Source organism: Crocuta crocuta, unplaced genomic scaffold, assembly GCF_008692635.1.
Source record: "Crocuta crocuta isolate KB4526 unplaced genomic scaffold, BGI_CrCroc_1.0 scaffold299, whole genome shotgun sequence".
Classification (NCBI taxonomy): Eukaryota; Metazoa; Chordata; class Mammalia; order Carnivora; family Hyaenidae; genus Crocuta; species Crocuta crocuta.
The window spans coordinates 5930231-5953045 of record NW_027532747.1 but is presented as its reverse complement, the minus strand read 5'-3'; the positions used below and the strand labels follow the sequence as shown (position 1 = coordinate 5953045).

The 22815-nt window shown below is 35.7% G+C and overlaps 1 protein-coding gene across 1 annotated transcript in view; it reads left to right on the top strand.

Annotated features, from left to right (window-relative positions):
* PAPOLA (poly(A) polymerase alpha) overlaps positions 1–22815 on the top strand; it is a 55156-nt gene that overhangs the window by 15041 nt on the left and 17300 nt on the right. The window contains exons 5-16 of the mRNA XM_077780829.1: positions 3381–3462; positions 5250–5359; positions 5810–5863; positions 7640–7751; positions 8408–8497; positions 8588–8726; positions 10284–10356; positions 11679–11799; positions 12726–12810; positions 17699–17752; positions 18257–18376; positions 19631–19740. Coding sequence (XP_077636955.1) covers positions 3381–3462; positions 5250–5359; positions 5810–5863; positions 7640–7751; positions 8408–8497; positions 8588–8726; positions 10284–10356; positions 11679–11799; positions 12726–12810; positions 17699–17752; positions 18257–18376; positions 19631–19740 — 1150 coding nt within the window. The remainder of the gene's footprint in view (positions 1–3380; positions 3463–5249; positions 5360–5809; positions 5864–7639; positions 7752–8407; positions 8498–8587; positions 8727–10283; positions 10357–11678; positions 11800–12725; positions 12811–17698; positions 17753–18256; positions 18377–19630; positions 19741–22815) is intronic.

Genomic DNA, 22815 nt, shown 5'->3' with positions numbered 1-22815 from the left:
CTGAATGTTTATTTTTTTTTTATGTTTATTTTTATTTTGGAGAGAGAGAGTTCACGAGCACATGGGGGGAGGGGCAGAGAGAGGGAGACACAGAATCTGAAACAGGCTCCAGGTTCTGAGCTATCAGCACAGAACCCGACGTGGGGCTGGAACTCCTGAACTGTGAGATAATGACCTGATTTGAAGTTGGACGCTCAACCGACTGAGCCAGCCAGGCGCTCCTGTTTAGTTTTTTGTAACATTCTCTGAGTCCCTAAAACTTTATTATGAAAAATCATACATACAGTTGATGTATCCGTGATTGGGCTTCTGGTAAAGGAAATAAATATATTCTTAGAGTTATGTGTGGAATTCATTTGAAGCATTTTTTAAAGTTGCATGCACAGAGATGCCTGGCTGGCTTTTAGTTGGTTAAGTGTGTGACTCTTGATCTCGGGTTGTGAGTTTGAGCCCCCCATTGGGAGTAAATAAAGATTGTTTTAAAAAATTGCATAAATAGTGGTACTTTTCCCATGGCAGTACAAAATGCATATTTAATCTACAACATAACTGAAAAATTGATGGAAAGAGAACCAAGGGTAAAGAAAACCTGAGAGAGGGTGTTAACATAGAAGAAAGTCTTGGTTTAAAAAAATTTTTTTTTTAACATTTATTTATTTTTGAGAGAGCAACAGAGTGCTTAGTGGGGGAGGTGCAGAGAGAGAGACAGAGACTCAGAATCTGAAGCAGATGCAAGGCTCGAACTCACAGAGCGTGCGATCATGACCTGAGCTGAAGTTGAATGCTTAATGGACTGAGCCACCCAAGCGCTTCGAAAGTTTGGTTTTAGTCAAATTTATAATACTGTTTTCTTAAAACCATGTGTATACATTTCAAGTAACTGATTAAAACTTCAGTGCTGGGAGTATTGCAACTTTGGGATTCTGTGTAGTACCTGTTTCTTGTTGATCGAATTCCTGATACGAATGAGATTTTTTTTAATTAAAAATTTATTTCCCAAATATTTATTTTTGAGAGAGGGAGAGAGACTGCCTGAGCAGGGGAGGGACAGAGAAAGGGAGAGACACAGAATCTGAAGCAGGCTTCAGGCTCAGAGCTGTCAGCACAGAGCCCGATGAGGGGCTCAAACTCACGAATGGTGAGATGATGACCTGAGCTGAAGTCAGACACCTAAAGGACTGAGCCACCCAGGTGGCGCCCCACGAAAGGAAGTTCTTTTTGAGCTGAGCAGATGTCCAGATTTAAGTATTTTTTTACTCCTTTATCGAACATTGTGTTTCCTTAACCCTCTGTAGGAAGCAGCTATGTTTTAATGGCATTTTCTTACATGTTTAAGTTTAAAACTGTAGTCAAGTAGACAAAGCCAGAACTTAAGATTTTTAATGTGAAACATGTATACTGTCTCATTGATAGTTTTGCTTTAGGTGCTTAACTTCAGTGCCTCCTAGTAAATTTCTTTAACCGGTAATTCTTGATACAGTTCTTCCTGCTGGTTTTTCTGTGGGTAAGGAATTTTGTTTGGATTAATGAAATTAATGCTCATTTTATTCAAATTTATTGGCATCCTTTTCTTTATAGCCTAACTGTTAAGTATTAAGTTGGTTAGAGAATGGGACTGAGGTTAGGCTTCATAAATTTTGATCTTTTGTGTTTGGCTTTTGTAGAGAGAATTTCTTCCTTGGTTTTAAGACTTGATAAGGGATTTCTTGATGTTGACACTGTTGATATATTTGGATCAGATAGTTCTTTTTTAGGGTGCTATCCCTGGCCCTTCTTACTAGGTACACTTATGAGATCCCCCCACCCCTGCCATCTCTCCAAATTATGACCCAGAATGTCTCCAGACATTGCCGTATGTTCCTTGAGGAGCAGAATCATCCCTGGTTGAGAACCAGTGATTTAATATATACTTCCAGTTCGTTTTTAGCATTTTGGGAGGGGGGCGGAAATTACATAAAATGTAAATTTTACTTCAGTTGTCTGGCTTGTGGTCTGCATCCTGAGAAAAAAAACATTTCCAACTTAAAATATTTTTCTGTGCCCTGAATTAAGGAATCTTTATTTCTGGGTTACAATTACTGAAATAGCTGTAAACCTATTAATGTCTGAATGTGTACGAATACAGGAGCCACTAGCCACATGTGGCTATTTCAGTTTAAGTGAAGTAGAATGAAATGCTCAGATCTCAGCGAAGCCAGCTGTGTTTTCAAGTGCTTAACAGTGAAGTGAAACCATGGCCACTGTGTTGGACAGCTCTCTGGAGCTTGTGTTTTACTAGAAAAGTCTGTGTTCTCAGGTAGTTTCTTTCTAACTCCCTTTACAGTCCTATTTCAGCAGCATCTTACTGGATTAATTTAAATAACCAGGCCAACTTTGCACATGAAGTTTTTAAATTTCTAAATACAGAAAGACAGAAAATGTAGTATTTTACATATAGATCATCTATTTTTTCTAAATGATGATTAAATGTGCCCTTAAAAAACAAGGGAGTCCCTGAATCCTTACGATTGATGTTTTTGGGTTTTTGGAGTATGAAGTAACATTTTCATTTATGTTATTTGGGGGAGGTGAGGAGGAGTGGTTTGTGGTTTGGTAGTGAACCAGACTTTACTGAGGAATTAGTGAAGTGAAACATTGACCTAGTACACATGAAAATTGTTTTTTGTTTGAAAATGTATCATCTTTACCTTCAGGGGCATTAAATATTCATCATAGTACTTTATAATACTACCAGGGTCAGGAATATGATTTTTAAATGCTTCCCTTTCTCCTTTTTCTGGGTGTTTCTACCCTAAGAAACTATCAGTAAGTTTTTTGTTTAATCATCCCAACAAAGCCTTTTGGAAATCACAACTATCATGTAGCAGTATTGGCCTTAAAGTCACTTTTGATACGATGAAATTATTCCCTAATGTAGTATGGGGTATTCAGTATAATCACTGAATGTAATCTTTTTAGCAGTCAGTTATGTATTTTTGTTATGTTATAGCATTCATGATATGTGCAGCATCTTGGTCATGAGTAAACATGAGTAAAATGGGCTTCTAACTCTGCTCTTAAGGAATTACACACACTCATGTACAACAGTCCTCTTTTATAGCAGTTTCCAGAAATGTGGCACAATTCTGAAATGGTATGGGTCGTTACAGAATTGTCATTAAATGTTGGAAGTAGCTTGAATTTCAAAATTGGTTGATATAGGAGGAAGGACTGGTATTTTGTAGAGCTTATAGAGTTTGTTGACCTAACTCCATAAATTTGCACTGAATTCTTACTTGAAGGTTTGTTTTTGTTTTTGTTTTTTTAATATGTAGTGCTGTGTGAAGTAATTTGCTTGGTGCTCCACTGACAAAATACCCATTTTTTATTTCTTTAAACAGAATCTTCCACAATCTGTAATTGAAAATGTTGGAGGAAAAATTTTTACATTTGGATCTTACAGATTAGGAGTACATACAAAAGGTAAACATGTTTTTAGTTATGTTGAGGAGGAGGACTTTATTTTTTCCAGTTCTTAAACATCATAATGACACATTCATCTCAGTTTCATGTGTATCATACAGCTTAGGTTTGTTTGGGAGATGAGTACTTCAAGGGGGCTAAAGTTGGTTAAGAAGATAAAAAAGATTACTTCTAAACCTGTACTGTCCAATAAAGTATTAAGTAAATTAAAAAACTCAATTCTGTACAGCATAGGGACTAGACCAGTAGTATTGCATTGACATTGTCTAGTAGCAGTGATGACTAAGAGTGGTGAGCACAGCATAATGTATAATGCTGAGTCATTATGGTGTACACCTGAAACTACCATGAGATTGTATGTCACCTGTACTTCAATTAAAAAACGATTCAGTTCCTCAATAGAAGCAGCCATGTTTTAAATGTCGAACAGTGACTACTGTGTTGTAAAGTGCAATAGAGAACTTTTGTCATTGGAGAGTTCTTTTTTGGGCAGTACTATTGTCTGTATCATTTCCTCTATCTACCTGAAGAATGTTAAGTTGGGAAAATGAATTAAAGCTTTTAAAAAAGACCTGTGGATTTTCTTTTCCCCTTGCTTTTTTTTTCTCTCCCCCATGCTGGTTTTTTTTAATAGTTGTAAAATACAGTTAAGCAAAAAACTAGCCAAAACGGTGTGTTTCTGCAGCCATTGATAATCACTGGCAATATTTTCTTACTTACACTTGTAGTTATTTCCTCTGTGCAAATAAATAGACAATGAAAATGTTGTCATGGCAGAGAACATTTATTGGGCTCCTTAATAATAAGCTCTTGGTCTTCATTATCTTATTTATTCCTCAGTATTCGTATTTCTCATGTAACAGATAGCAATCTGAGACTTAAAGACGCAATAGGCTTGAACACTGTCTCCCAGCCATCTCTTGGCAGAACTAGGATTCTTCAACCATTAACCACACACTTCTGTGTTAAAAGTATCTGCCAGGATAGTGTTCTTTGTTCTGGCATCCTTCCTTCTCCCCATCTCCCGCTGCTTTGTGCCAGTAGTAGTTAGTGCATTTGCTTTTGATGTGTCCTGTGCATTGTATGCTTCTGTCTTTTCATGTATATATGCTAAAATATATAGCCTTCAGAGTAATGCCTTAGCTGTGGAGTCTTCAAGGAAAATGACTATGTTGACCTGATTCTACATTGATCTCTCTCTCTTTACGATCCTAGTTATTGATGTAAGTCATTTCTTTTGTGTTCCCCCTGGCCTACTATCAGGCACTAAATTAGTAACAGATACTTTCCGTGGTCTGCCTCTTTGGTTTCTTGCCAGTGATCCATTTTGAAGTTTATTCTGTAGGGGCCACATAGAGGCCTGTGTAAGTGCCAGTCCCAGGATGTGGAGAAGAAAACCACGTGTGTGTCTGTGTCTGTGCGCATATATTCTTGCTTGTTTGTTTGCTAATGAACATGGCTGTGACTAGCAGCATCAAGATTTTGGGTGTATTTTTGAATAGTTCCCTCTCTTTACCATAAAAGTCCTATCTGAGTTCCCATTCTTTGGCTCCCAGGTCACCTGGGCCACTATAAATAGAGGATGCTGTAGGAAAAAAGATTTCCCATCAATTAAGATCACGTATTTCCTATACTGACCAGTACTTTTTTTTAAGGGAAAGGGCATATTTTTAGAGGCTCACCAGTATAATGTGAACAGATTCTCAACATCAAGTACTGCCATGATAAGATGCTAAATAATTTTCTTGTAATAGTAATTAGTGGTTGATGGGCTTAATGTTTTTTAGGTGCCGATATTGATGCGTTGTGTGTTGCGCCAAGACATGTTGATCGGAGTGACTTTTTCACCTCATTCTATGATAAGTTGAAATTACAGGAAGAAGTAAAAGATTTAAGAGTGCGTAAATCTTTGGGGTGAAAGGGGAGGGGTTACAAATATTAGTGAATTGAGTGAATTTAATGGTATAGCCATTGTTTATTGAGCTCTTGGAAGTTTGTCAGACCCTTTCAAGTGCTTAACATGTATGCTTGTATTTTACTCTTTACAACAAGCCTGGAATTGTAAATCTGATCCCATGTACAGAGTAGGAAGTAAGGCAGACAAACTAAATATTAGGTGATGTGGCCACGATTACATATTTGAGTCGCAGAAATCAAGGTTTTGAACCTAGGTTTGTCTGATTCAAGAGTCTAGTGTCTTACAGCTAGTTGCTGAGAACCTAGTCTGTGTCAGACATTTTGCTAAATTATGTTTAAACAATTTCAAATATTTCATTCACTTAAAAGTGCTAAAACTAGTCTAATCTGTACTTGCAGAGACACTTGAGTTTATTTAATTTTCTTACAGGCCGTTGAAGAGGCTTTTGTACCAGTTATCAAACTGTGTTTTGATGGGATAGAGGTAAGGTGTAATTCAAATAGACCCATTCTTGCTCTGTGTAATTTTGATTGGGGTAGGCTAAAAGTTTATTTTAATTGGTGAGTTAGAGTGTTACTAAGTGGTTTTTTTTTTTTCTTAACAGAATTGACTCCCTGTTCTTTGTACTTTATCAGTTTTAGTCTTTTTAAAAAAACGCCTCATGAAATTCAGAGCTAAAATATAGACAGTAGTAATGCAGCATCGACTATGAAATGCTGCTACAAAACAGTTTACTTGGCAGGCTCTCCACATGCAGATTTTACAGACTTTTAGTGTCTTTAAGGCAATAACACAATCTTTTTTCACAGATAGAAGTTTGCCTTGACCTCCTTCAAATTAAATATTTAAAACGTTGAGAGAAAACTGTGACGTGATACTGTGTATGTGGAGATATTTTCTGGAAGGGGAGAACGAACTTAGGAGTTCAGATTCTTGATGATACTCATTTCTGTCTGCTGCTCTTCGCATTTGTAGAGCAGGGAGTCGGAACAAAGCTGATAAGACGGTGAAGGGACTTCAGTTATCTGTGCTCTTCTGCCGCACGCAGTGGTGCTGAGGGGTCACTGATCGTAAGAGTGAAAACTGTAAAATTCTGAAAACTGGAAGAGTAATATTTATTGTTTACAAAAAAGGTGACTTCTATAATTGCTACATAAGATGCCCAGCTCCATTTTCCTTGAAAAGTAGATATAAAATAAGTAGGCATTAAGTGTTAAATTTATTAAAGGTCCTTAATAAGTTGACATAAAATGTTAAATTGAGTAAAAGTTTGTCAGGTTTGGGTAGATTTGCTGTCAATGTTGAAATAAATATAAAACAGACTGTAACGTATAGCAGTGCCCTGTTTTCCCCAAAAGAACATTACTAAAAGACAGGAAATTGACAGCATGTTTTTATAAGCATATGATCTTTATTTCTGTCTATATCGGAGAAGCTGTTGGACGTTGGAATCTGTTTTCGTTGGAACATTTAATGCTATACCACAAGGAATTATTTATAAAAGCGTATAGCTGTTTTTCTAGTCTATAGGTGCATGTTTAAATGATTTCTCACAATAAGCTCTTAAAAAATGCTACTTTTTAAGTTGATCTTCTAAAAGGCAGCATCTGAAATTTTGAAACCATGAAATCATGTCTTCAGGAATATAAACCAAATCCATGCTAAGTTTCTTCGTGCTCTCACCTTTCTTTGAGAAAAAGGGAAAAAGTGTTGTCAGTTGGCGTTCTCTAAGCCTTCAGAATTAGCTAGTGTTTGTTTTTGTTTTGTTTTTATTTAGTCAAAACTAATTTGGGGAAACGTAGTGTAACGTTACAGATATAGAAGTTCTTAAATATAAGGAGCCCCCTCACTGGCCGCTATATTTGGGCCAACTATAAGGATATTTATTGGCCTTGTATTTAGGCACTATATTGTTGAATATATAATGAATTCACAGTTTATATAGGTGGAGAACTAAACAGTTAATTTTAAATAGTCCAGTTAGATGCATTAATAAACTTAATAAATAAACCTTAGTAAGCATGATTAAAATGACAAGTAGGTATGTATTCAAGTTCTCTTTCATAGCGCCATGTTTTAACATCTGATTACAGTACCTATGGTACAAATTCATGTTGTTTGGGCTTTGGGAGGTGTTGTCATGTTTATAGTTGACGAAAAGATCCTGGCTTTAAATAGTATTAAGTGTTTTCTGTTTTAAAGAAATGCTTTAAAAATGGTTTGATGGATATGGAATATTGAGTTTTGTTTTTGTTTTAGATTGATATTTTGTTTGCAAGATTAGCACTGCAGACTATTCCAGAAGACTTGGACTTACGAGATGACAGTCTGCTAAAGAATTTAGATATAAGATGCATAAGAAGTCTTAACGGTATGTTAAAACCCAATTCTATTTGTATAGTAGCAGTTCTTGTCAAATATGAAATCGTTTTTAACTCAGATTTTATAATAGAGCTTTTTATAGCCAGGCTATTTACCCATAGTGAGTCAGGTAAAATACACATTACTTAATCGTTAGACTGCAGAGGAAATTTTTTTTATTCACTGGTATCTTGCACTGTTACTGGTTTTCTTTCTGGGGACATTTAAAGACTGGCGTTTGTACTCTGTTGTTAGTGGTGTAGGTCTCACTGTATAACCAAATTAGCCGTGATGATGATTTCCTTTGTCACCTTTTCAAATGTTGTGTTCCAAGGGGTTAATGTTGAACACTTTTGTCTTTACATTGCTTGTTGCCTTGCTCCCAAAGAATAATTCTTGGAAACTTAAGTGGATCAAACCCTTCTCAGCATATCTGGACTGGAAGAAGTTTTAATTATCTGATGAAAGTTTGAGACTAGGTAGATTATAGTTCAGATTGTTCGGTTTACAAGTGTTAGATTTTTTATTTGCTTTTTAAATCAATTAATGTTACTGATTCTATGAAATGTTTTTAAGTTTGACATCAGTCTTAGAAAGTAGAAAAGAAATACTGTCATTAAACTTTGGATGATTTAATGTTCTGTTTTTTCACTCCCTGTTAATCAGGTTGCAGGGTAACCGATGAAATTTTACATCTAGTACCAAACATTGACAACTTCAGGTTAACTCTGAGAGCTATCAAACTGTGGGCCAAACGTGAGTTCAGAATTTGTTGGCTAGCTTATTAAAAATGTTTAAACTTTTGTTCGAGACTAACTTTTCTTTTTGCTTTTCCCCTATCAACAGGCCACAACATCTATTCCAATATATTAGGTTTCCTCGGTGGTGTTTCCTGGGCTATGCTAGTAGCAAGAACTTGCCAGCTTTATCCAAATGCAATAGCATCAACTCTTGTACATAAATTTTTCTTGGTATTTTCTAAATGGTATGTGTTTAGATTATATTAAAATAAAATTGATTGTAGACACTGAAGTTTAGTCTTATTTCTATGACATTCCTGCAGCTGGTTTCAGATTGAAATTTTAGTTCATGATGTAGCCATTTAGGTAGACTTGGGGAGGTCGTGTGTATAAAATGGCAAACCTAAATTCTATTTTCCCCAGCTTTCTTTCCCAGGAGAGTAAGGCAGATGCTTTTTGTGCCTCCTTGTCCTCTAAATAAACCCTGAAGTTTAGCTGTCATGTTTGCTAAAATCCAATGAATGGTATCCGTTTCAGGAATTTAGGATAAAACTTAAATATACCACTTCTTTTACTCTTTGGATTCTTCTAAATCTGTAGGTCATTAGTTTCTGGGATTGTTTTTTGTTTCAGCTGCCCGTTTATCTTTGCTAAAATGTTAAAAATGTAATTGTATGTAAAAACCTTTTAAGAATGTCTATAAATGTGTAAAAAATAGCATTTTGTCATCCCTTTGAGATTAGTCATTAACCCAGGAGAGTTTTTTTTTTTTAAAGCTTCCTCATTTCAGCACGTTCACATTTGTGAACCGTTATGAACCATTATTTCTTTTAGGAAAGTAAGATAAAAAATTTATTGCAAATTCATATTAGTTTCTGGCCTAAAGATTAGGTTTCTTGATTTTTAATCAAATTGATCTTAGATATTGTCTTCCCACTGCATACCTACCAACCCCTGTACCTCCGTTTGCAAAAATAATTCTTTTTAGTTATTTATTTTTATAAAAAATTGAGTCATTGGAAATATAATTTAGAACTGTCCCACACTTTTCGTTACACATTCTGTTATTTACAAATTTGATAGCACTTAATCACATACAATCAGTTTTGAGGAGATTGACTACAAGATGTCAGGATTTCTGTAATGCTACACGTACATAGCAAATAATATTTCTAAGAAGCTGAGCTTGATATTAAGGGTGGCAGATGTTTTCCAGGTTTTAAACAAACTTCCATAAAGGACTGAGGTAGTAACTAACTCATAGAATGCGTCTTGAAAACAAAGTGTTCACGTCACAAGATTTCATTACACATACTCATGTTACAACCTTTAAGTCATGAGATAGAGAAAAATTTTCCTAACTGGTTTCTGTAATTATTCATATTTCTTTGCCTAAATGAGTGAAGTTTTTCATCCTCACTTGTCTTTGGACATAGCGAGCATAAAGAGAGAATTTTTATCTTTCAGGAGTGATTTATTCTGTTGAAGGTTGAGGCGAACACATCAGATGTCTTGGGATAGTACTTAAAAAAAAGAAAAAAATCAGTGCCTTATCAGTTCAATGAGAGAGAAGATGTTTTGACTTCAGCTTGAGAAAGCTACCAAATGGTTTAAGTTAATTTCATAGACGAAAAGTATTTCGAGTATTATTAACATCAACAGAAAGGAATAAAAGGTTATATATATCAAGAGGGCAAAATGAGCGAAGAAGGATCACATTCACAAATGCTGTATGTTTAACGAAATACGTTTAGATGGTGATATCCAATAGTCTTATCAAGTGCTACAATCTTTTTAAACAGGGAATGGCCAAATCCAGTGCTATTGAAACAGCCTGAAGAATGCAATCTTAATTTGCCTGTATGGGACCCAAGGGTTAGTGTATTATTTTTTCCCCTACAAATTCGCACTGTGCAATAACAAGTAAAAATCATCTGCATAATCTTCAGGGAGACTTCCCATCTTTTTACGTATGAGTGGACATGTCCGTATTACACTTTTTTTAGATAACATCGGCTATAATTGTCCTCTGATGTGAGAAGCATAATTATGTACCCTGTAAACTCCATTTAATTGTACATAGTTTATAATTTCAAGTTCACTAACATTTTAATTTATTCTATTAGAACTACCTTGTAAGTCAAAGTTGTGTGGGCATTTGTGCTTAAAAAAAATAATAAAAGATACTCAAAATCCCTGTATTTTTTTTATTTGATCTAAGTATTTTGTTAAAATTGGGTTGTGGTAGGAAAATGGTCTAATGTTTCCATGTGGCAGATAACTTTTAAGCAGTATCACTAATTATTATGATGTAATTGTAAAAATTGGTTGGGATATTTCAGATTACAAAAACCTGGGTGGGCTAAGAGAAGAGTTTCTATTCTGCTTTATGGGAAGTTAATGACCTTTATTGCTAAGTTTAAATGTTAAGAAGCAATTTTTTAATCGATAAAGGAACCCTAGGTTTCAGTAAGGCTTTAAGGTCTATAAAATCCCATTTTTCCTACATTAATTTGCTATCTTATTACAGTATTGAAAATAATGTCAGTTTTAAGTTCTGTTAATTATATCAAGCTATGTATTTTCAAGTTTTCCAAACCCTAGGCATTTAATTTTAGAAGGATGTGAGTTTACCATTTCCTTCGTGGAAATATGTCACCTATCGTTAGTATATAGATTGTTATTAAATCTTTTTATTTTTTACCTAAAATGATTCCAACATGGATAACCTAGTCTCAGCATGTGTTAATAAGTTTATACTTCCTTTAAGTTAATGGTACATTAAAAACTACGTTTCCATCTTGTTTAAAATTTGTTTTGCACAGAACATTGTTAATGACATTTCCTAAAAGTGTAATTATGTGTGCATCCCCATTTCTGTTGTTGAAAAAAGAAAAACTAAACCTCAAATAGATGCCCAACTAGAACTTTTTTGCTTGACAGGCACACTATTTCTAGTAAGGTTGCCAGAACAGTCATGCCCGAATGATTGAAGCAAACCATTAGTTTAGACCAAATCTCTGATTCTATAAAGAATTTCTGTAAAAACAGTGTCTCCTTACATGGTTTTTCTTTCTCACCTCCAGCTATGAATGAAATAAAATTTAATCATTGGTTCAGTTTAACAAGGGGTAAAAAAGTCCAAGTATCTGTTGCATATGTACTTGAAGAAACTGATTGGCTGTTGTTGTATGTAGGTAAACCCCAGTGATAGGTACCATCTTATGCCTATAATTACACCAGCATACCCACAACAGAACTCCACGTACAATGTGTCCGTTTCAACACGGATGGTCATGGTTGAGGAGTTTAAACAAGGTAAGTGTTTATCCTTATGCTCTCCTTTATACACGAAGGATTTACATTCCATTGTAGACCCAGTAGTTGGCTATACAGTTGAAACTGAAGAAAGCATTCACTGAAGTGGGTTTTGGTGTTTATTGGTTGATTACAGTATATATTTGAGAAGTGACTTGAAAAACTCCATTTAATTCCTTTGAGGCAACTTAGCTTTGACTATATCCTGGAAGGTTAACCAGTTTAAAACAGTCTCCTTGGCTGCGCCTTTACGGGCTGCTTTAGTGCCATACTATTTCCGGGTACGATTTTAAGTGCTGTTGGTTGGTCTCCACTGGGTGAGGACATGAGCGGTGCTTTTAGCAGGATTGGGGCCAAAGTGCCTATTTTGGAAGAACCTCTAAACTTTCAATCCCAGTAGTCCTCTTAATTTCATTGCCAAAAAAGGTCTTTGAGGGAAGTAGCTGAAACCGGATTGTTTGATTTGCTTGATACTAGTCAAGGAAATGGAATTAGCTAGACCACTACCAACTTCAAACTCAGACGTGTAAAATTCTTTACTGTAGTCTGAAGAGGCTCTTCATGGGAAGATGTTGCCTAGGAACATCAGGAAGCTTGTTTTTAGAAAGGCAAGAATCCGAGCTTATGGGAACATTTTCTTTCTCGGTTAACTACAGTGCTTCAGGTTTTGGAGAGAGTCATCCTATGAGCATGGCATTTAGAGTAACGGTAATTTACCAGACGCATGGCCCTCAAAAAACCCTCCAGCTTTCTGAAAAGTGTGTGTGTATGTAAGAATCTCTGTGCTCTAAAGTTGATAGACTGAAATTGCTATTTGTTAAAATGATTTTAGGACTATAGTGAATGCATGTGGTATGTTTAAGATCTTTAAAATTCTAGATTGTTAGACCGCAGCATGCCAACATTTTAATATGTTTTTAATTTAGGTCTTGCTATCACAGATGAAATTTTGCTGAGTAAGGCAGAGTGGTCCAAACTTTTTGAAGCTCCAAACTTCTTTCAAAAGTACAAGTATGTATTTTAAGGCATGTCAGACATGTTGCTCTCTTAAGTAACGGTTTTAATGGTAGCATATGTGACCTCTCTTCTTGCTAGGCTAATTTAGTTTTAAGTTTTCCTGTAAACATCTTCCATAGAATTTTCCTTCCTGTCACAAAGGGTGTGCTGATTTTAGTAAACCCCTTATGTTTTTTTTTGTTGAAGTGAAGTGTAGCCTCTATGGTTTGCTACCTACCTGGTGTAACCCAAACTCCTGCGTGTGTAGCAGCATCCGTTCTGTAGGCGCCTCAGTCATCACCTGAACCCTCAGTCTGTATGCTCTGGCAGAGGAGTGAGCAGTTAAAATCTGTAGTTACTGTTCTCTCTCAGGCAACGATTTTCAGCCAGTTTGGGAAACTTCCCGTTGAGATCCTGTATAAGCATAGGCAGAGCTAATAAAATGTCAACACACAGTCAGTAAAGGGTTTCCAGTAGGTAAAGCACATGATTGGCTTACCAGTTCCCCCTGATGTTAATAAAGTCCCTTCAGACATTTCTACAAATAGTTTTCTTGGGATCTAAGTGGGTGTAATATATTTTACTAATGGTTTTAATATAATGATTTAATACCGTAGTACAGGTTAAAAAGCCTGATTGTGTTGGTTTTGATGAAAATTGTAAGTTAATAATAAATTTTACTTTAAAAAAAAACAACGGACTTGCACTTTTATTTGCCCTGAGCTGAAAACTTGCCAAAGTCCCACTTAAAAATTTTTTTTTCTTTAATGCTTGAAACTTTCCTGACCATTTGATCTTGTGTTGGATTGTGTTTTGTAATAATCTAAGCAAGATTGCTTTATGCTATTTCCCCAATTAAAAACAAGAATGATGACCTTCATGATGTCTCTGTGTTTTGTTTCTGTATCTTTTGCATGAAAAAGCAGGATGGAGCCAGCTTCACTGTTGTGTTCTGGGAGCACTGCGTTGTCAGTAAAACATTTAAATAGCATAACATCGAATGCTCATGTTTATTATTCCCCGTGAGTTTGTGCTTTTCCATTCGGCAGATTCTTTTTGTTTTGTTTTTTTGTTTTTGTTTGTTTTTTTTTTAACCAATGTTGAGGAAGTACCTTTTGAACATTTAAACTAATAAACATATATTCTGATACTTTAAAAACTACAACTTCAAAGTAATTAATTACTTGTATGAAGAATAAGGAAGAAACTGGTTTTGTAGGAAGGTATCAGCATCTCTTAATCCCTGAGAATGAAAGACACGATTAGCTTCATTTCTTTTTCCTATCACTTTGTGGTGGAACTAAGAGGTGGGTAGAATGAGGTTTCTGAAATGGCTTCCTTCACTTGAAGAAAGATTAATTGTTGAAATTGTAACCTTGATGGTGTCATCTATTTCAGTAAATTTGCATTACTAGAGCTTTGAAGGTTTTTTTTTAACCTTGCTTAATCTTTTTATCTTTTAAAAGTTTTAAACTATCCTTTAATTGACACCAAATGGTGCCTATAAGGTCTTCGATGGACTGATTAAAAGACTACAGGTTATTTACTGAATTCTTTTGAAACAAATCATTTTAGATGATCAGAAATGACTTTCAGCATGATTAGATAAGAAATAGCAACAGAAAGAGGAAATTATATCAGAAAAATTTAAGTTTTAGCTATGAGTCCTGGGAAAACAGATTTGAAAATGTGAGAGTAATGGGCTAGTTTCATCTATATTTTTAACTTCTCCAAAAATTTTCTTCTTTATAATATCTAGTGCTTACTATCATTAGAATGTAGAGGTAGTCACAGATTTGAATTTTTCCATTTAACATATCACATGTAACACCTCCCTAAGTGGGCTGTACCACTGAATTGAAATCCTTAGTTTTCTCTTGAGTCCATGTTGGCTTAGTGTATCCTGAAACCAGTGCTGTTTGTTATGTATTGGATTTTAAGTTGTATTAGCCCTGCCTGCCCTTGGAAGGGTGGGAACCATGGGGGAAATTTCATTTGTCTTATAAAGCACAAGTCCTCTTCCAGATGATCTCAGTGTTCCTTGAGAAAAAGGGGTAACATTGCTCTGTTCTGTTTTAAATAGCTAGAAGAAAATGTTTTTCACGTTTTTCCTTTAAGATAATTCAGGTTGACACATAGCAGTAAAGTAAATCATCATTGACATACGAAATGTGAACACTTTGAGGTGTTCCATTTCACTTGGACAAAAAGGAAGGAGAGGCCAACATGTTCTCTAGGGCGTGAGATGATAATTTCAAGGTATATGTGTGAATCGAGTAACTAGCCTTAAGATGTTCTAAAAACTTACAAACCTTGAAACTCTTGGTTCTGAGTTACTTAAAGATGGAGTTGTAAGCTTTCTCTAAGATAATTATGTTTTTCAGTGCACGTATCTGAGCTGTGGTTTACCCAGCCAAGTACAATATTAATGTGATGAAATGGCCAGGAAACCTACTTACATACTGTGTTTTGAGGGTAAATAGTTATTAGGTAATAAAAGCAATTAAGTTCTTAGGAATTTCTAAATAGGTTTTAATTCATTCGGGATACATTTTTGTAGTGGAAAAAAAGTTGTTTTTTTTACTAGGAACTGGAAATCTTTAAGTTTGGGGACAAGTTAGTGACTTCAGAAGGGTCTCCTGAAAGCATTTGAACATCTTAAGCAAATGATAGTAGCAGTTGGAAAAGTAGCAGTTGGAAATAGGGGATCACATTCTTAGGACAGTAATAAAACAAATCTGTGTGGTCTAAATTTAGAAGTACCTCTTGGTTTCTCTGTTCTCTGATGCAGCTCTTAGGAATTGAAACCAGTTTTGTTTTTTAAAACTTTGCTAACAAACTCGTTGGGATTTTGGATTCTGTTTCTTAGCTGGATGAGTCTTTGTTTTATAAATGGATTCCTAATGGCAAGTTATTTCTGTTGAACGTAGTTATTGTATTTAATATCTCCTATTTCAAATTTCTTAACTGTGGCTGAGTAAAGGATGTAACAAGAGTAGATTACCACGCTCTCCAGCCCCTTCCCCGCTCTCTGGGCCCCCAACCCCCCACCCCCGCATTGCAGTAAGAACCAGTTTGAAGTCTAAACTTGAAACTTTAAACTTTGGATTGCCAACAAAATTATGTTCCAGTGGATTGTATGTTTTGCCTCTGTAAATAGAGAACATTCATTGTACCTCACTTGTTGAAGGAGATGGTTAAGAACATCCATTTGAATAGTGTGGTAAGAGAGTAGTTTAGAGACTGAGAGTTTTGCCCCCTATACAAGGTGAATGCAGACAACCTTGCTGTTTTTGTTTTGTGTATGTGCCTGCTTTTTATAGTTTGTTGTCTCCTGTTGTAAGTGGTTAGACTTTTGTCAGAGAGCTCTTCCTCCATCTTCCCTTATCTTTTCTTTTTTTCCAATCTGTCGCCCGTTTTATGTGACTTTTATTAACTTGTATTTATTTAGGCCTTCTGTGTGTGTTCTATTTGATTTGATCCAAGTAATGTGGAACAAGTTAAACTGGTGGTAAAGAAAGTACTGGTCTGTATGGTTTGAACTCCGTATTCACGTACCTGCTTCGTGTTTTCACATTTATATACATCACCTGTGCTGCCTTAAGTTTATAAGTACTTGAAGTGAACCCGTTTGAATCTCACAGCTCCCTGCCAATAGGAGACATTATTTTTTAGATGACACACAAGTCTCACACCTGGGTTACATAGCAATGAAGAATCACTAGTTTTTAAATGCTTAGTGAGCGTAAATAATAAGTCATCAAATGGAATATTTTAGGGAAGAATGGTTAAAAAATGTTTTTTAACTTGCCAGATTTTCTCTGTCCCCTGCATGAATGTTTTTTCCCCCTGCATAAATGTTTTTTAGGTCTCTCCCTTGCTCTTTTTGTTTTTGTTTTTGTTTTCGGGATGGCTAATTTGAGCTGGGGTTAGTAGTTTTTTCCTGGCCTAGGTCAGGTGTTTTGCTTTTGATCCAGAAACCCCATTTATAAGATGTGAACAATAAGGGTTTCAGCCTTTTAAAAGAGTAAGCTAATTTAAAAGTGTTCATCATACCCTGGCTTTCCAAACTAGTATCTATACTCGGTAATGGTGTGAGTTTGCTTTTTGTGAGGTAGTTTCTGGTGAGAAGTTTGGCTTTCAGCACTTCTAAGATGGGTTCTGTAGAAGAGTACATTGGACGAAACTTTTAATATTATAAAATTATATGAATTATACTTTAGTTGTAAATAGTTTGATTTAAAAAGAATAAAAGTAGGTATTTAGTTATGGTATTTTGTGAAATGAAAACTTGCCTTTTCCCTAATAGAATTGGATTCCACATAGAAATCGGATTTCTGTGTTGCTCTCACATTAGTGAAGTCTGCTTTTTTATAGAAGTTTACACTCTTCCTTGAAAAAAATGAGGCCTATTGTTAGTATTCCATTTAATTTTTGCTACCTTTTAATTTGATTTAATAAGCATGGTGTGTTTGAACTATTTTGAACTTACTGACCTAATACGTATATTTAGTGGTCCTGTTTTTGTGTCCAGAGCCTTGGTGCGTTACTTCAGTTACAATTTTGTTTTAATGTATTTTAGTGAGCATCTTATAGATAGAAAGCACTCCATTGGAGTCTTTGAACCCAAAACCATCAGTTACTATTTATTCATTGTTCTTGAATTAGCTACTTTGGGGTAATTATTTATAAAACCACTCTTTTTCAGAAGAATTAAACTCACCAACAGTTAGAAACTTGTGGAAATTAGTTTTTATGATTTTATGTACATATTGAGCTTGCAATTCCCCCGTGCTAAATTGATGCTGATCTGTAACTGTCACAAAGCTATTGCATTATGGTATTAATATCCAGCACAAAGCAGTTAAATAAAATAAATAGCATGTTGTCTTTATCTCCAAAGGCATTATATTGTACTTCTAGCAAGTGCACCAACAGAAAAACAGCGCCTAGAATGGTGAGTATAAGATTAGACTTTACAGAAAACATAAGCAAAAATCAGATAGCTACAGAACACAGGAGGAGGTGGGAGAAAGTTGTCTCCCATCCAGTTTGGTTTTATTCATAAGTGTAGATTTACTACTTGAGACGGAAGTAGAGGGATTTGAGGATCCATAACACCATTTCCTTTTTTACTTCCCTTATGGATATCCACATGTCATTAACTGTATATTTAAAGTGCTTTGCTCTCACTTCCTGATTTTTAGCCTTTAAATATTTGTGGGGATGTCTTTTATAACCTTAGTTTGAAATGTGGCTTGGTTCTCTCTCCTCAGTTTTTGCGTCAGCATTTTTGTTGAGAGCATAAGACTCGTTTTATCTGTGGACGTTCAGATGGGTGATCTGCTCCCACCTGTGTTGAAGCGTATTTTACTGCTTTGCATAAACATACTTGACTGTGCATATTATTTTATGTTTTAAATTAAACAATTTTCATTAATACTAAGTGACATTTGTTCAGGGTGGGCTTGGTGGAATCAAAAATCCGAATCCTGGTTGGAAGTTTGGAGAAGAATGAATTTATTACACTGGCTCATGTGAATCCCCAGTCATTTCCAGCACCCAAAGAAAATCCTGACAAGTAAGCAGTCTTTTAATTTAATCTAGTTTCCTCTCCCTTTCAGCTTTTACTCATAGAAGCTTTTTAAAGTCCATTTTTAATTACTAGAGTCACTATTCTGTTGATCAGGTATGGCACAAAACCAATTTGAGATTTATAGTTTAGGATTTCCGGATCAGAAACTTTGAAGAGAAAAAGTGTTTCTTAAGAAAAATCAACACGGAAATAAATAGTTTTCCCTGATAATAGTCTAATGATGAGGCACCTATTAACTAGAGTTCAAATTCTACAGATCTGCCCTTGAGCATTCATTCCATCCCCCCCCCCATTACTGTACGGTGGTTGTTAGAATAGCGGCTATACCAACTATGTCTTGCTGTTTATATTAATTTTTTAAGAAAGAACATACTTTCATTTGACCTTACAAAAATCTGATTTGTGATGGATTCTGGAATATTGAGACGATCTTTTAATAAAAGGCTCATGTTTTTCTTCTACAGGTCTTTGATAGGTCAGTTTCTGATTCCATTGTTGCTGTATTATTACTTATATGAGATTCTACTTTGCTTTATACTTTGTTGCCTTTGGAAAGGGAAGGGAGTTTGAGTAATGAGCTTTAAAAAAAAATTAGTGTTCAAGAAAGATTGAAAAATAGTAATTGATCATTTGAGATTGTGCTGCAGCGCTGTAGCTGTTATTCTGATTTGTTTATACAGATTATTTCCTGTTGCACTCCTGTAAAGGAGTTGTATTTGAGCTTTTTATAATCTTTTGTTGCTGTAAGCTAACTTACCAAAAAGACTGATATTTTCAGTAGATTATTCCGTGTTCAAAAGTAGCTGAGTCACCCATTGTGCCTGTTAGGCTGCAGTCACACTATTGTCCATGCCACCCTTTTTGATTGAGTTTGAACATTTTAAGGAATATGTATTAAGTTCTAGCTAAATTTTTATATCTAGAATAACCTTTCTTGTTTCAGATTTTTCTAAAATGCATTATTTCTTTTCCCTCTTTAGTTTGAACACAGTTTTTGTTGTGCCTTTGGTACTTTTGGGTCATCATTAACATTGGCCATCAGCACCCTGTTTATATAGTAATAGGGACAGGAAGGACAGGCATGGGGGAGGACTTGGAGTAGTGATGGGGTTTGGGTTTAGAACTTGACTTAGTTGGCTTATACATTTGTGTCCCAAGTTTTCCCACATACCTCAGGTTGTCAACCACACTGATAACATTTTCATGAAATAAACTAGTAACACTTTTCTTACTTTGCAGGGAAGAATTTCGCACGATGTGGGTGATTGGGTTAGTGTTTAAAAAAACAGAAAACTCTGAAAATCTCAGTGTTGACCTCACCTATGATATTCAGTCTTTCACAGATACAGGTATATCTCTACTTGGATGATCAAAACCCATAACTTGCATAATTGAATTTGTCTTCATGTGTACCATAGTGATATTTGCAGTGACTGTCAATTTACTTAGGAATATGGAACAATGATTATCAAAATAATCTTAATGTTTTTGGATTAGGTATTTGTTTCAGTAATGTCTAATATAGAAATGATTTTTTTTCTATTGTAGATTTAAAGTTAAGTAGGACCATTTAAAATTTGTTCACAATTATTTATGAAATTGGAAGCCACTTGAGTATTGATTGTGTGAAAGACTGAGCCTATGTCTGACTGCCTCTGTGATCTTGAACTTTGACATTCAGAAAGCTAGACATCTGGTGACTTGAGGAAATTTCATTATCTGTGTTAAATATAGACTCAAGTGTTGATTCATGGGTAGAGAATAGGGTGATTGGAGCTACATTTCACATTGACCTGTACTCTGAGATAGAAAGTAGTCCAGTTTAACTAAAGTGCAGATGGTGCGTGTAGTTCACAGAACATAAGGCTGCGTGCATGTGTGTATGTATATATACGCACAACACTCCATGGGGATCGTGGGTACACATAGACAGTGATGAATAGGGACTGACTCTTTTCTTTCAAACATCTCTCTCCTTTCCTCCCCATTAGAAAAAAAAAATGAGTGTGTGTCATTTTCACCTGTCCCCAGTAAGGAGTTTTCCCCTAAGGACATTCAGGTTTAACATTAAACATTTTGTACCTCCTTACAGGAGAGACAAAAATTGGTCCAGTTTGTTAAAAAGTCAGTATCATACACTAAGTGCAAAGAAATGAAAGGAAAAGATATGTCTTTCAGTATGTAAGTGCTCAGGTACGATGACTAGAAGGCACACTGAAGTACTCAGGTAATGGCACATTTCTGTAGAATCGCCAGCAGTGTGACCTCTGAATTTCTGCTGGTGCAGGTGCTCTTGGTTGTGACTCGACACCGCCCCCAGCAGCAGCATTGCCATTGGTGACACAGTAGCAGTTAAAGTTCCCAATAAGTCAAAAGGTGAACTCTACATTGTACACATGGTAGTTGCCTTCTTGGAAAGTTCAGATTAAAAATACTCTGTGTTTCTTATGTAAAATTGAGTTGGTTTCTTGGTTCAAATACTTGATAAGTAGGTTCTTCATTTTTTAGGGATGTAAGTAGGATATGGCACAATTCTTTATTGTGAGCAACGTGGAAGGGTATTTAGTGTCCTTAGCAAGTAGTAACCCTTAATTGCTGTGACAACGAAAACATTCCTTCACATTTTTTTAGGATGTGCTTTGGAGGGTGATAACTTCACTGGCTGAACACCACAGAATGTTCTTTTCCGAAGTAAAAATTCTGATGTCAACTTAAACTATTTATAGACTAACAAATCATGTAGAGATACTTGAATTAGAAAATTGGTTTTGTGCATTTTATCTAAGGTTAGCTGTTTATCAAAGATTGTGCTAATGAACCATCAAGATTTTCAAGGAACTTTTAGTTACTTTGGGAAGGAAATGTTTCGTTGTCCTGTATCCTGAAACATTTTAATGGAATACTTGGGGAGATTTTCTAAGAAAACAAGTTTAATATGTTGAGTACTCAGTTCTTAACTTCCAGTCTCTTCCACTTTCTCCACATTTTTTAAATCTCAGGTATTGGCAAGGATATCCCTGTATTTGTGGAAGCTAGAAATCTTCTGAGTCCTCTTGGGCTCTGGTTTTCTCATACTTGATACCAATGTGTTAAAAAAAATCCTTTCGTCTCTGCTTTTAGCGTCCATTGAGATTCCTGCTACTAATTGCTTATTTTTACTGCTGTCACTTTAGTTCAAGGCATTTGTCACTGCTCTGTTGTATTACTACAGTTTCCCTGGCCTGTCTTTGCCTAGCTATTAATAGAATAATAGCTGTTCTCAGTCAGCATCCAAAATGGTTCTAAGCCAGATCATGTCTCACCTGCTTAAAACCTATAATGGCTCTCCATCTCATTTGGAATAAAAGTCTCCATCTTTCCTTTCTGCGGTTTGCAGGTTTTTACCTAATCTGGACTTCACACTGAGTCTCTGGTTCATTTCCTGTTGTAAGTTCAGAATCCTTTATCCATATGTCTCAGGGCCAGAAAGGTAATTAAGTAAGTAAGTGATATTCCTGGTGGGGCCTGGACGACCTCTGGTATTTGCTAGAAAGATGGTAACATTTCTGCAGGGAGCTGTTCGATGGTATGCATATTCGTATGCATATTCGCAGTAAGCAAAGGTAGAGACCAAATAGCCACACACAGTTCGTTCAGTTCAGGGCATGTTGTTGCCACATGACTTTTGGTGCCAATTTTAGGAAACACTTCTGTGTTGGGTGCTTTGGGGATTTTAGAGTTGCTGCTAAGGGATTGTGGATCTGTACTTTTACTTCCCACTGGTGGCCTTTTTGTTGTTCCTCAGATATTCCAAACACGTTCGCAGGCGAACACATTTTGTCCTTGACCTTGGCTCTTCCTGGAATGCTGTTCCACCAGTTCCTCACTTCCTCAGTTTTATTCCTCAGGCTCACTTCCTCAGTTTCATTTAGGTTTCCAGGCCCATGTCCTCTCACTTTGCAGGCCCAGCTCCTCTCCTCATCTTCCCTGCACAGTTTCCTTCTGTAGCACTATTCATCAGCTGGTATGAAATACTTTTTTCTTGCTTTTTTTTTTTTTCCCTGTTTATTGTATTGTTTCTATGAGAATGTAGTCTCTGAAATTCTTTTGGTCTCTTACTCTCCGCTGTACCCCCAGGTCCAGAACAGTGTCATGTAGTATAGGTGCTCAGTAAATGTTTGTTGTATGACTGAGTGAATTGATTCTTCTATTTTGGGATTCTCAGGTAGATTATTTTCAGTATGTTCTTTTCGTTCCTGTGACCTCTGTTACTTCACTTATTATTTGCTACTTAAAATTTTATTCTGCAGATTCTTGAGATGGTGTCTTCAGGTTTACTAAGTTTGACTTTAGCTGCATTTATTACATAATTGGGCTAGAATTCTTATAGCGCAAAAGGGTATGGGTTTTAGAAACGCCTTTTTTCCAGTTCTACTGTTTCTTAG